At 32.1% G+C, this 13,593-nt stretch overlaps 1 protein-coding gene across 1 annotated transcript; it reads right to left on the bottom strand.

The window, feature by feature from the left end:
- On the bottom strand, positions 1-13,529 carry LOC126818164 (proton-coupled zinc antiporter SLC30A5). Its single transcript, XM_050545396.2, has 17 exons — positions 13,492-13,529; positions 12,569-12,693; positions 11,880-12,002; positions 11,055-11,121; positions 10,776-10,861; positions 10,291-10,378; positions 10,015-10,105; positions 9,457-9,536; positions 8,896-9,066; positions 8,206-8,494; positions 7,461-7,666; positions 6,684-6,841; positions 5,971-6,100; positions 4,971-5,253; positions 4,153-4,379; positions 3,405-3,533; positions 1-2,601 (listed from the first exon to the last, which is right to left on the bottom strand). Exons 2-17 carry the CDS (start codon positions 12,625-12,627, stop codon positions 2,425-2,427), a joined length of 2,364 nt encoding a protein of 787 aa, XP_050401353.1. The 5' UTR covers positions 12,628-12,693; positions 13,492-13,529; the 3' UTR covers positions 1-2,424.
- Positions 13,530-13,593: the final 64 nt, after the last annotated feature.

Raw genomic sequence — 13,593 nt, forward strand, 5'->3', positions numbered from 1 at the left:
ATGATAAAGGAACATGATCTATGATAATATACAATGATCTTATTACAACTATATTGTATCATAAAATATACAATGGTCTTATACTATTGTAATCATACAATATACAATGATCTTATAACTATTGTAATTATATCATATACAATGATCTTATAACCTTATAACCATTGTAATCATATTATATACAGTGATCTTATAACAACTATTGTAATGCAATGATCTTATAACAACTATTATACTCCTATAATTGGTTCTCTAGACTAGGATTATTAGTTAAATGCAAACTATTAGACATCAGTTTCCTAATTATGTACAGTATACAATACACAATACAGGATTACATAACTAATTATGGCTCAGTTGTATGAATGGCTTGATAATGGCCATGATCATTTACCAAAATAACCTATCCAAGTATTTAGACATTGCTATCCAGGCACTTCGGAAAGGCTAAACATTTATGTGAACTGGAGGTTTCTATTTCTGTGAAAAAGTAATACAGAGCTTCAGATATTTGTACAGGACTAGGAATTGAGTTTCTAAGCATCATTAACTCCTGTGGTTCACTGAAATATATCTGGGAGGGCTAATTATAATTTATAATATAATGTTATATAATTTTATTATGAATTTATTAATCATCATTATTTTTATTAATATTTTAGAATTAAACTATTCGAGATTCATTAATTATCTATATATTTTTCAGTTAGCATCTAGATCTGATTTTCACACCAAGTCACATCCAGGAATTGGAAAATACCAGATTTTAAACACAAATTCATATTATTAATCACTAAATTCATAATATAAAACAAACCTTATAAATATTATCACAGACTTATATAAATGATAATATTTATCAATATAAATCATGAATATAAATCTATGAATATACAAGTATTTACTATAAATTATAATGATAACATACAAGTATTTACTAAAATTATAATGATGACATACAAGTATTTACTATAAATTCTAATGTTAACACACAATTCTAGCACTGCAAATAAACACTAATTATTTTACTAAAATAAATTTAAACAAATCTATCATGGTATTTGATTAAGTACATTAGATTTTAAACAGTGTTCACAGGGTAAAATCAAGGAAACTAAAATATTTGAGCACATCACCAAAATAGAATACATACAAAGTCATAAATACAGTCTCCATAACACACCTTTACCAATATATGTAGGGAGTAATTATTGCCTAGTGAACAATGTTTAAAGCTAGTCAGAAATATATGCTTCTTTAAATGTATTAGCAGACATCTGTCTGTATTAATGTGTTCCCTTAAACCATCATATATAAACGATAAAAAATATTCAATTAAATGATCTACATCTAAAGACAAATTATGGTTGATTTCAAAACATAATTCAATCTACCAGGAAAATAGTCTTTTTATCGATCAAATAAATTACCTCCCTTACCTATACAACAATATTTAGTTGAAAAATACAAACTGTTATCAATTTCTTTAGGCCTGTTAACAAAATAACAGTATGTCAATATTTTTCTCCTAAACGTTATCAAAACGATATCATTGCTTACATTAGAATCAATACACATTTCTCTACATGGACTAAAGAGGAAAAATTTAAAAAAACAAAGCAAAAATTTTAATCATATAAAAAATAAATATTCTGGCTCTCAGACAATCCTTCCAAAAATCTGAGGGAGGTTTTTATTTTGTCAAAACCAAAGGATCATGTAGCTAATTAACATCCTACTTCCAGCTTCTATATTTATTACATCATGTTGTTTATAGTAATGTATGATTATCCAGTATTATTTCTGATTGTGTATAACATTTATCAGGGTACGTGATAACTGGGAATACAGAACAATTCCAGTTTCATGTAAATTAGTTCCTTAACTTGGGGAAATATGAAAGTGCAGCAATTAATGAGATGGTTTTTATTTTTTAAAATATAAAAAACGTTCATGCGACCCTTTTTAAGTGATGCAGGAGCGGGAGTATGAGAACCAGAATATTTTTTTCATGGCTTATCTTGGATTGAAAAGAAAAAATTAAAACCGGGAACATGATTTTGTTTGTTCTAGTTTAAAATTTAAACACATATAAAAGGTCCACACGATTATTAAATAATTACATGCACAAAAACACTTTGACATATTTTAAAATAAATATTAATCACAAAAAATTTGGCATCATGTGGCTGCTCATGAATAGTTTAATTAGTTATTCTCTATATTAGCATAATCTGCAAGAATTACAACATATTGTTGCGGGTTTAATTATCCTTTGAACGTATATTAAAGTATAACAAAATTATGGCAGAAGTGGTAACAGATGTTCTTGACAAGAGTAGGTGTTGTAGTTGAAGGTACTGAGATTAATTATAATCTATGGTTTATTGTTTTAAATATACTTGTATTAATCATACCACTGATTTAAATTGCTTTAATTCTATTGCTTGGTTCAACATATTGTAATTTCTGGAAGTTTTGAGTATAATCTAACATTTGATCGAATGAAGAATTGAGTCCGGATAAATGATAATAATATAATTCTTTCTCTATTTGCACCATAATATTCTGTATTCCTAGTTCTTTTAATATAGACGTAACCTGCAATAAAAATTCATAAAAAATAGAGAGGGAGTTAAAATTCAACTAAATGATTTGAAAAGCCTGACGTGAAGCTTTTCAAATGTTACTTGGATTTAAAAATATTTTTGAACCCTCTGGACAAGTAAAATAGGATTTAATGGATAATTTACACAACAGGTAGGACACTAACACATCTAGTACTTAGAATAAGGCTATTTTTTATTTTCTGGAGCTGTCAAGCCAGCAAGAGTGTTAATGTCCCTTTAAGCAGACCTGATTATCAAAGACAATCATGAAGAATGTAATTGGCTTGTGTGAAAGAGATAACACAATTATTATTACTATCTGTCTAAGAAAGATAAAGATGGTGATGTGGCATCAGTAGAACCAATGAACATTTGATTGATTTAAATAATTGTTGGACCAAAACATTTCTTTGAGGTGCTTTGATTGTGTATGGTTTGAAACTGTATATCATTTAACATTTATTTTCATGTTGGCTACTTTAATTATGGCAAATTTTGTCCAAATCACAAATTAAGAGACAGGTTTGGGGAATGTTGGCCCTTCACTTTTGAAATCAATCAAGCAGCATAAATTAAAAATATTAATTGTATTTTTGGTTTGTCAAAACATGAGCTGAGTAAGAAAAATAAAAAGTCTTCTTCTCTAAAACAAGCTTGGGGCATGTTGGCCCTTTACCTATAAAATAAATCAGAATAAAATGAAAATTTCCATTTCATTTTGATTTGTCAAACCACGAAGAAAAGTGAGAAATTTTCTTCTCCATTCTCAAGTAAAAGCTTAAATATAAAACAAACCTGGGTTACAATTTTTTGTTCTGGAGTATCTGGTGTTACTTGTATATGTAACATACCCATTACTTTAGTTGATGTATGACTCCAGAAATGAGGATCTCTATATCCTATAACCCCTTCTATATGAATTATCTACAACAAAACAGTTCATATTTATGATTCATAAAACAATGAAGGAGAAGTGCACAGCTAAACACAGACAACGTTTATTGATCAAGTTCATTGAAAAAACTGACTGCACACTATCCAAGCAACATGCCTACCTAATTTTATTGAAATCCATCAATTTTGGAAAAATGAAATGAAATGAAATGGAGTTTAACGTCCTACTATTCTGCTCCAACTTGGCTAATGAAGTGTGCTATGAGGGTAATTTTACCTGGGCAGCGGCACTACCGCCTAATCTTATATCGAATTCCAACTGCCAAGGGATCTTTTACGTGCACGCCAATTAATACACAGGATTTCAGTTTTTTGTATCATCTGAATGACTAGACAGCCACCCTTGCCAGGCCCTCCGTCCTGCACCACTGACAAGGGGAAACCACATCGGAAAATCTCGATGAACTTTCTCGGCCAATGCACAATTGAAATTTCAGACCTTAGCACTATTGAAATTTCAGACCTTATATTAGCATTTCTATGGATGCTCGTCACAAGTATGAGTTAAAACTGAAGTTAAGAAATTATGCACGGTCATATAAGATGCAGACAAGACGGAAATCAAAATAATTCTTCTTTAATGACTTACCTTTTCTAAAGCTAGAGATAAATCTGTTTCTAAATGATTTGGTGTTCGCAATAACAATATCACAGATGTGGCTTTTAGTAAAGGTGCAACACTTAATAATATCATAGTAGCTATAAATAGGGAACACAGTGGATCGGCTATATTCCAACCAAAGTTTTCTATTAATAAAGTTGATATAATTACACCAACACTGCCTAGTGTATCAGCTAACACGTGTAAAAATACACCTGGAAAAAATATGAAAGGCATTTTGAATATCATATAAATTCATATGGCTAATCAAGAACTTTTCATAGATTTCACCATGGACGCATGAATGAATGAATTAAATGGGGTTTAACATCTTACTTTTCTACTCCAAATGAGGAAAGATGCTGCATGCTACATGAGAAATTTTGCCCGGACAGAAATTAAATGCCTACTGTCAAGGTTTCTTTCACATGCACAATAAGAGGTACACAGGACCTTGTTTTTATTCCACCACTGACAAGGAAAAACCACAACAGAAAACTCTGAGGAACTTTCTAAGCCAACACTGGGACAGAACCACTATTCAAAACAGATTTCATGTTAAGCTGCTTTAAACAGTTATATATTTTAGCTGACAGTCATGACTAGGGATTGTTATAGTATGAAGTGCGGTGATCCAATGTGTTATTATAGGCATGTTATCATTAATTCATGTTCGATATGGGATTAATGTCCCATCAACAAAATACTTCTGTCTCTCTGGGATGAGTTGATAATTAATAGAAATAATTTATCTACACCGACTCAAATTCTAACAATCATTTTAGATGAACTCGATATTAATTTACCTTCCATATTTGTATTGTGATGTACTGGTTCTTCAATATGACCACCATGACTATGTCCATGACCACCATGACTATGTCCATGACCACCATGACTATGACCTCCATGACTATGACCATGATTTTGTCCACCATGTGAATGTCCATGACCACCATGTGAGCTGCACTGATCCCTGGCAGGCTTAGCACCATGACTATGGCCATGTCCACCATGACTATGGCCATGACTACCACTAAAGGCGAATATGCCTATTAAATTAACCAGTAATCCTATAACAGATACTATCTGAAAATTGAAAGTATGTCTATGACTGGATTGCAAAACTCATAATTTCAGATTATTTTGGTATAAATTAATTTGCTGCTTTAATATTTGAAAGATATATTTGTGGATATTCTTAAAGATACATTATGGGAGATTCGATAACGAGTTGGCAGTTCTCACTATAATAGTTAAAAACTAGATAATCTAAAGGCAATTTGCTGAAAATTTCATTCAAATCGATCCACTATGAACCGAGAATTAATCGATTGAAATTTCCGCCAAGCCTCAATCATCATTACTAAAGTCAGTACGATAAACAGCATAGTCTTGATTATCTATTTAATCATTAAATTGTGAAGGAAAGTTATGCAGTAAATCGGCTCATAATCCACTAAAGAACACAGGCTAGCGATGCCATCGAGAGTTGATTATGGTCTGGATAGATTAATTAATGTCTAATTAATAATTTAGATAACATTTCAGGCCTAAAGAAAGACCTGCAATAGACAGATTTAGCTCTTGCATAATGTATGTTTAATATATAATCATTTAATTCTGTTCAAACAAAAACTATCACTTCACTGACAAACCAGTCCATGAATTTTCTTATAAATCTCTCCCTTTTCTATTAGGAATTTTCAATTTTATTTTAGTTATGTCTTCACTACAATGGTCACCTTAAGGATTTTTCAATTATGTTCAATCAATGTTTGTTGAGAATAGATATTATTGACTTACTAATAATCTTTCTGTAGATATTTCTGGCGGTTCAAATAATCTTCCAACAGCTTCCGAGAAAACAAATATAGCTATAACTACTAGAAATAAACCATTGATAAAACCTGATAACACTTCTACTCTATCATAGCTAAAATACAAAAAAAACATATACATTATACTTAAAATCAATCTGACTAAAATACAGATCTATATTTCGTTCGTTTTTTTTATACTTTCGATGGCCTACACTACATGTAGTGATAGGTTGCATCAGAGGTCATACAAGCAATTTTTGACCCTATGACGTCAGACATTTGATTAACAGACATTTTCATTGGTTAATCCCTCACATCATCCAGAACATGTCGATGATAACTCTTCCAGATCCTAGTGTAGTAAAGACAAGTAAAACGAAATTTTGAACTATAAAAAACGAAACGAAATAGGATCTGTGTTTTAATCAGATTGACTTAAAATTGGTACATTGATGCTATTCCTGACAATGTAAGAAACATTTTCCAAGCCATTAATATTTCCTAAACAGTGGTAATTGACTTCTAAAATCTATTTGACATATATGTATTCAATTTAATCTTTGTTCAAAATTTGTATTCTAGATTTCTCATTCCTGTGTTGGACTGATTTCACAGAACCATCTATTCACTTTTTAAACTGTAATTTTGAAGTAACTTTTCTATAATTATATTTTTAAAAAATCAAAGATGTCCTACCCAAAAGAGAAAATTCTTGTAGGCTTCCATCTAACCATTATAGAAGCATATAATCCCATTACGAGAGCTGAACAGTCAAATAACATATGAAAACCATCTGATATTAATCCTAAACTATTGGTCCACACACCATATGTCAGTTCAACAAATGTAAAACCCTGAAATTTATTTTAAAACTGAATTTCAAATATTTCATTTTCAAAAATTCAATATTTATAAACCAATGTCAAGTGTCAAAAGCAAGAGTGATACACATGTCCCTTAACCCTTTTTGTTGCCACATTGGAGCAGGAAGAAGGACCTGGCAAGAATATGTATCTGTTTATACCATTAGCAAAACAGTGGGAAACTGAAATAAGAGTAGGCCATAGCACCGAAACATTTTCCTCATAGCACACTGCATGGTGTATACCGTTCTTTAGAATAATACATAAAAAAATAAGACGTTGAAACACCATTTTATTTCATTTCTAAACATCTAGTTCTATCCTTGCATCCTTACACAATGAAAGTGTTCAACATTTAGGGTTACACTTTCTGTTCCAGCTATCAAAAATTGTTTTCTTTTAAGAAATCACATTAATGGTTTGAAGGCTGTTTATTTTTTTCATGATTTGAAAGAAACATATAACAATAAATATTACTTTTTGAGGAGGTTGGAACTCAATTTCCAAAATATGGTAAGTGTTAAATAAAAAATAAAGTTGTATAAATAAATTTCAATCACATATAGTTTTGTTACTACAGACTCTCAAAGTTGTCATCAAAAATTCTTACCAAATTAATGCATAGAAAATAGAATATTCTTCTAGAATCTGATTCTTCTAATATTTGACGTAGACCATTCTTCATGACTATTAAAACAGACTGTGATGTTCGATGTAAAGCATCACCAGCAAATGTATATAATGGAACACCAGCTGGTGAATAACCTATAAAACTACCTCGTGTTGATTTACTCTGTGATACCAATAATCTTGTAGCTGAAAAAAAACCCATCATATTTATTATATGCAGCAAATTAACTTTAAAAAGAATATAAGTAATGTAGAAATATAAACCAGCAGGAATGGGATCATGACCATCATTCACAGGAGTATCAAGGGTCCAACAGCTAGCAAGGGATCCAATTCAATTAGGCTGAACGGTTCAATTCTTTTGATTTCAAGAACAGTCAGTATGTGATTCCTTTCCCTTTGGATGTCCCTTAGTCATATAGGGTCACCTTCAATTCAACCCCAGTCTGACATTTTGTCTCACACAGGTTTAGTGGTTAACAACACTGGCATGTAATTTGCTTTCATTGTGCTGCATTATTCCCTAAGTCTATATTTTATTGAGCAATTGTCCTGCATTGTTTATTATTATTATTATTAGTTTTTTTTTAATATTCACTTTTCTGTTTATTAAGTACTTGTACATGTATTAAAGTTGATTTCCAGTCATTTACAGAGAAACTATGCTTTCTTCAAAGTCCCATACCCAATCTACTTAATTTTCTAAATACAGATTATATACATACCAAACATAAAAACAATGACACTAAACACCACACCTCCTGATAATACATGATCTTCTGTTATAATCTCTTTTAATTTATGCATAGTTGTGATGTGAGCTACGTATGGATGGTTCCAAGTAGTACTCAGAAATACGGCACTGATAAACATAATGATGGAACCATATAAGGCAGTCTTTGATTGATTTAAATGATTAATAGAGACAGCGTCTATATAATAGTCTAATATAAATACAAACAGTATGACTAACACAAAAGGAAATATTAAATATGTCGTTGATTGAATATCAGTCTGAAAATAGAAAATAATAAATATATCAATAGTAGAAATATCTGAAGGCTCATAATCATTTTTGTTATTTAAGAGTTCATTTGTTAATCTAAATAATTAAAACAAAAACTGTAAGGTTTGGCTTTGACATTTTGGAAAGAAATAAATTCTCATTTCAGGCATAGACAATCAATCTAAAATCTAATCTGGCAACTATCAAGATAAGAAAAGAACCAATGACAATGTTCTTTGACTGTAATATTCCTTTTTAAAGTAAACATTTCAGTTTTCTATTAAGATGCAAGCCGACACTCGGGCAGGTTTCCCAGTCAGATGTTTTCAGGATCTGGATGTGAAACTTGGATTTTAACTTTTACAAACCCATTTAGTTTAATAACTTAACAAATAATAATAATACATACCTCCCTGGTCAGATATATAAAGCCAGCCCATGGTAATAATAAAGCTGATGATACTAATGTAGACAATGAATGAAGTCTTTTAGCACCACCTATTTCTACCGAGAGCTTTTTCGAGGCTGTGTTAAATCCAACTTGTAGACATAATGTTATAAACATCAGAACTACACCACCCTGTTCAAAAATAGAAAATCAATTTCATTCAAGCACACTATACAATTTGATTGAAAAAAAAAACCACTTGTAAAATTGTCAGGAATAAAGCTGTGATCCCAAAAGTTGCTAAAAAATCATATCAATAAAAGTTCAGTAGTTCTACAAGCATGTACCCTGATTAGTAAGCGAGAAATGGATTTTCACATCCACTCAACACAAACTAGGTCATTATGGGACTAACATATGGTACAATTTTAGCAGTGGGAGAAAACCCGAGAAAACCCACGAGGCGGTCACATACAATTGTGGTCTCGAAACCACACCACTTGACTAAATGACAAATATTATGATCTAAAGCGCACATACCCACCCCACACCCTGATTAGCGAAAATGGATAATAGACATACCTTGTGATCTGACCAGCCAACTAGATTAACTAGATGATAAAATACATGTGATATAACTGTTCTGTGAATATCTTCATTAGCTAAGCTTAAATTAAGGAAAAATCTTAAATAAAGTTTATCAAAACCATTTTATTCTTTCAAAGAGAATGTAGACTTTGCAAAAGTTCTATGTGCACAACAAAGTATGTGGGTGCTTCAACAATATCCTCCAATCAATTGGCATTTATGGTCATGGTTATGACTGTTACTGATGTTATGACTGATACTGATGTTATGACTGATGACTGATGGTGCTAATTTATACTGATGTTACGACTAATACTGATGTTACAAATAATATTGATATTATGAATAATACTAATGTTATAGCTGATACTGATGTTACAACCAACACTGATGTCATGATTGATACTGATATTATGACTAATACTGATGTTATGATGGATACTGATGTTATGACGGATACTGACGTTATGACTTGACTGATGCTGATGTTATGACTTGACTGATACTGATGTTATGACTGATCTTTGGATTGATGTTTTACTGAAAGGATACCCTCATGATCAGACATAAGATCCAACTTTTCATCATGATCAAACAATAACAATGCTATTACAGCAATAATGAAAAATACTGCTCCTCTCAGCTGGAAATAAACAAAACAATAACATTCCGATTAATATTAATTATTTTTTGCAATATTAAGATGGTTTTTTTTTAATTTTGAAATGCTTTTTAAGTTTGAAAAAAAGCTTGTGTCCTTTTATAGAGATTGTCAGATAATGACATCTATCCAAGTCGCTAGTGTAAGCTTACTTATACGTAACCTACCTTAGCTGGTCCACCACTATTGCTAATAAACAGAGCAGTAGCTCCAGCAATAACAACCACATCACTATGTTCATATAGAAGAACTGTTCTAGAAAAAAACATATCATTAAGAATGAAATTTAGCAAAAGGCATTTACAAATACTGTATATTACTAACACATTAATGCAAAACAATAATGTCATTTTGGAACTAACATGGAAAATCTATTGCTTGCCTATCAGTATTTCACTTGTGCATTGGGATGATCATAGCAGCGGGATGAAAACACTTAAAGTTATTCAGACAATTCTTTAATTCATGCTGCATGTCAAGGGTGTTTTTGCAGTCATTTTATACATTATTGCTTCATACTGCTGAGCAATACCATCTCACCTAACAAAGACAGGATATTAATATAAAAATGTATGGCATTTGTCCTTTTATTAAAAAGAGAGTTAAAAGACTGTATAATTTGAATTTAAATCATACCTAAGTTTATACTAACCTTAATGGCCCACACAATGTTAAACCAAATAACCACAATAATCCTAAAATACTTCCAAATAGTGCATGCCTTCCAACTCGAAACCACTGGAAATAAAATCAATAACTTGTATATACTACATAGACTGTTTTCAATCTCATTATCTTTCTTAAATCCACTTGAAAAGAGACTCCTTATACAAAATACAATCAGTAAACTTTTTTAGCCTACATATTTGTAAATTTTACAATTCAGTCTATTAAATATCAATGATGATCTCTATTATTTTATATTATTTACCTGTGCTGCATTTAATCGTCTACCTGATCCAAATGGCTTCTGAAGGAAGAGTAATGGAACTGCAGTACTAGAAAACAAAAATGTAATTAAAATAAATTAATATTAGTATGATGTACATTACCGCTAGAACATATCAAGTCCATGTGGGCAACAAGAGTATTCTTGTCCATTTTCATTTGCCTCACTGTAAACCACTAAAACAAAAATGAAATTTGCATATCTTATTCTTGAGAGAGAGAGAGAGAGAGAGAGAGAGAGAGAGAGAGAGAGGGGGGTTTAAGTCCACTCAACACAAACTACGTAATTTCAGGACCCACATATGGTTCAATTTTATTTTAATAATTTGCTTCCGAAACTGGAGGACTCAGAGAAAACCAAGAGGTTGGACAGGCCTCCCTTCTCCTTGTCACCTACAACCGGGGAATCCAAACCATGCCATTTGACTCAATGACAGGCCTTATGAATACAGACCGTGTATTTTCCATTTACAGACAAACTTAGCATCGCCATTCGCCAGGCAACAAATATATGACCATTATCAGCAATTTGAAGCTGGCTTTTCAGTTTTCTGGGTCAGAGGCAAAAACTGTGCTTAAATGTGAATTTTGATACTAGGGTTCCTCTTCAGAATTAGCCAAACTATACAAATAACTTTGAACATTTTATCTCCAATACTCTAACCATTAGAGTGTATCTACTAGAATTGTGGATGGATGGATGGATGGATGGACTGGGATGACAACAATGTGATTACTCCCAAATGAAATGTATTTATGTAAGCATATCAAAACATATATCAAGATAGATTTGCTTAGAAAAACTTACCCTAATTTAACAAAGAACAGAAACTGTACAACTGGAACAAGTTTTAGCAGATCATAGGCAATAAACAAACCAACAGATCTCAGAAATTTTGACACAATCAACAAACCAAAATATAAACTCAAGCTGAAATAAATCAATCCATCTATGATTTAATAATACAAAAACAGATGTATATAGATCTTTCACAAAATATAATGTTAGCATATTGATCTACATGTTTTAGTTTTTACCAATAATCTATTATTTCAGTCAGCAGCTTGGCTTTCTTGTTTTCTTTTATCACATTAAAATTAAATTTCCTTTCATTAAAATTCATTTGACAATGAGAGAGAGAGAGAGAGAGAGAGAGAGAGAGAGAGAGAGGGGTTTAAGTCCACTCGACACAAACTAGGTCATTTCGGGACTAACAGTTCAATTTTATTTCAACACTTCCCTTGCGCGTAGGGGTCTTTAGCAGTGGGAGGAAGCCGGAGGACCCAGAGAAAACCCACGAGGTTGGACAGGCGACCCCACTCCTTGTCACGTACAACCGGCGAATCGAAACCACACCAGTTGGCTCAATGATAGACCTTATGATACAGCGTGCAAGTGCTAACCATACAGTCATCCAACCCCCCTGTAATAGACAGATTCTGGTATCTAGTTAATACAATAAAAGTTAACTATATTTCAGAATTGATTATACTTACTCAGATGACCTGTATATTGCTCTTCCTGGCAAAATGTTACCATTGTAGGCGTCAGACATCTTCTACTCTCCAGTTTAATCAGATAAAATTTGATTGTCTTTATCGATTCACCATTTAAAATGTATCTATAATAAGAAAGAATAACAGTATAACTGATAGCTATGATGTCAACATAACCGGTACTAATCTGTACTGGGCAACTGGAGTGGATCAATATTTTGAGTCAAATGCTAATGTAACTAGAAGTGAATTAATTTTAATGATGGAAAAAATAATTAGTGATCTATTAAACGACACCAGTAAATATAAATAGGACTAATAAAGACAATTGTTGATTTCGTTAGCACGAATGCCAGTCAAGTCGTCCACACGAAAAATCTGGTCATGTCGTCCCCAACCATTGGTGGAGTCGTCCACACTTGTTGGGGAGTCACCCGTGGACACACGTTGGTGGAGTGGTCCACACGACTTAGTTTAATTTCAGGATGTAGAAATATGTTGGTTAAGTCGTTCTGCTTTATCATTATTCCCCGCTGATTTTCAGACTATTGTGTACGATTCTACGAATCATGTTGTGGACGACATCACCAATAGTTGTGGACGACATCACCAATGCCTTGTGGACGACTCCATCAACAGTTGTGGACGACTTAACTATGGACGACTTTGCTTATGGACGACTTGGCACCCGTTAGCACAAGTTATAAGGCCTATCGACAAAGACGATGATTGATGAGCAGACGAAAACAATCAAGTAATATTGCTTTCAAGATGACATATGGTGTTTCTGCACTGGGGTCAAACATATCAACTATCAAATACAATTGTTTAAGCAATAATGAAAGTAGGAAACAAAATAATCAAAAGCGTTTGTTTGTCAACATTGCTAAATTAAGAATTTATCTGTCAAATATTCACCAGACCTTTTCCTTTTCAGTTGCGACGTGCACCGGAAATGCTGGAGGGGACGTTGCGCATGCACAAACTACGATATTTTTAACCCAGGCAAAATGTTATGAAACGAA

Source organism: Patella vulgata, chromosome 4 (assembly GCF_932274485.2).
Source record: "Patella vulgata chromosome 4, xgPatVulg1.2, whole genome shotgun sequence".
NCBI classification, from domain to species: domain Eukaryota; kingdom Metazoa; phylum Mollusca; class Gastropoda; family Patellidae; genus Patella; species Patella vulgata.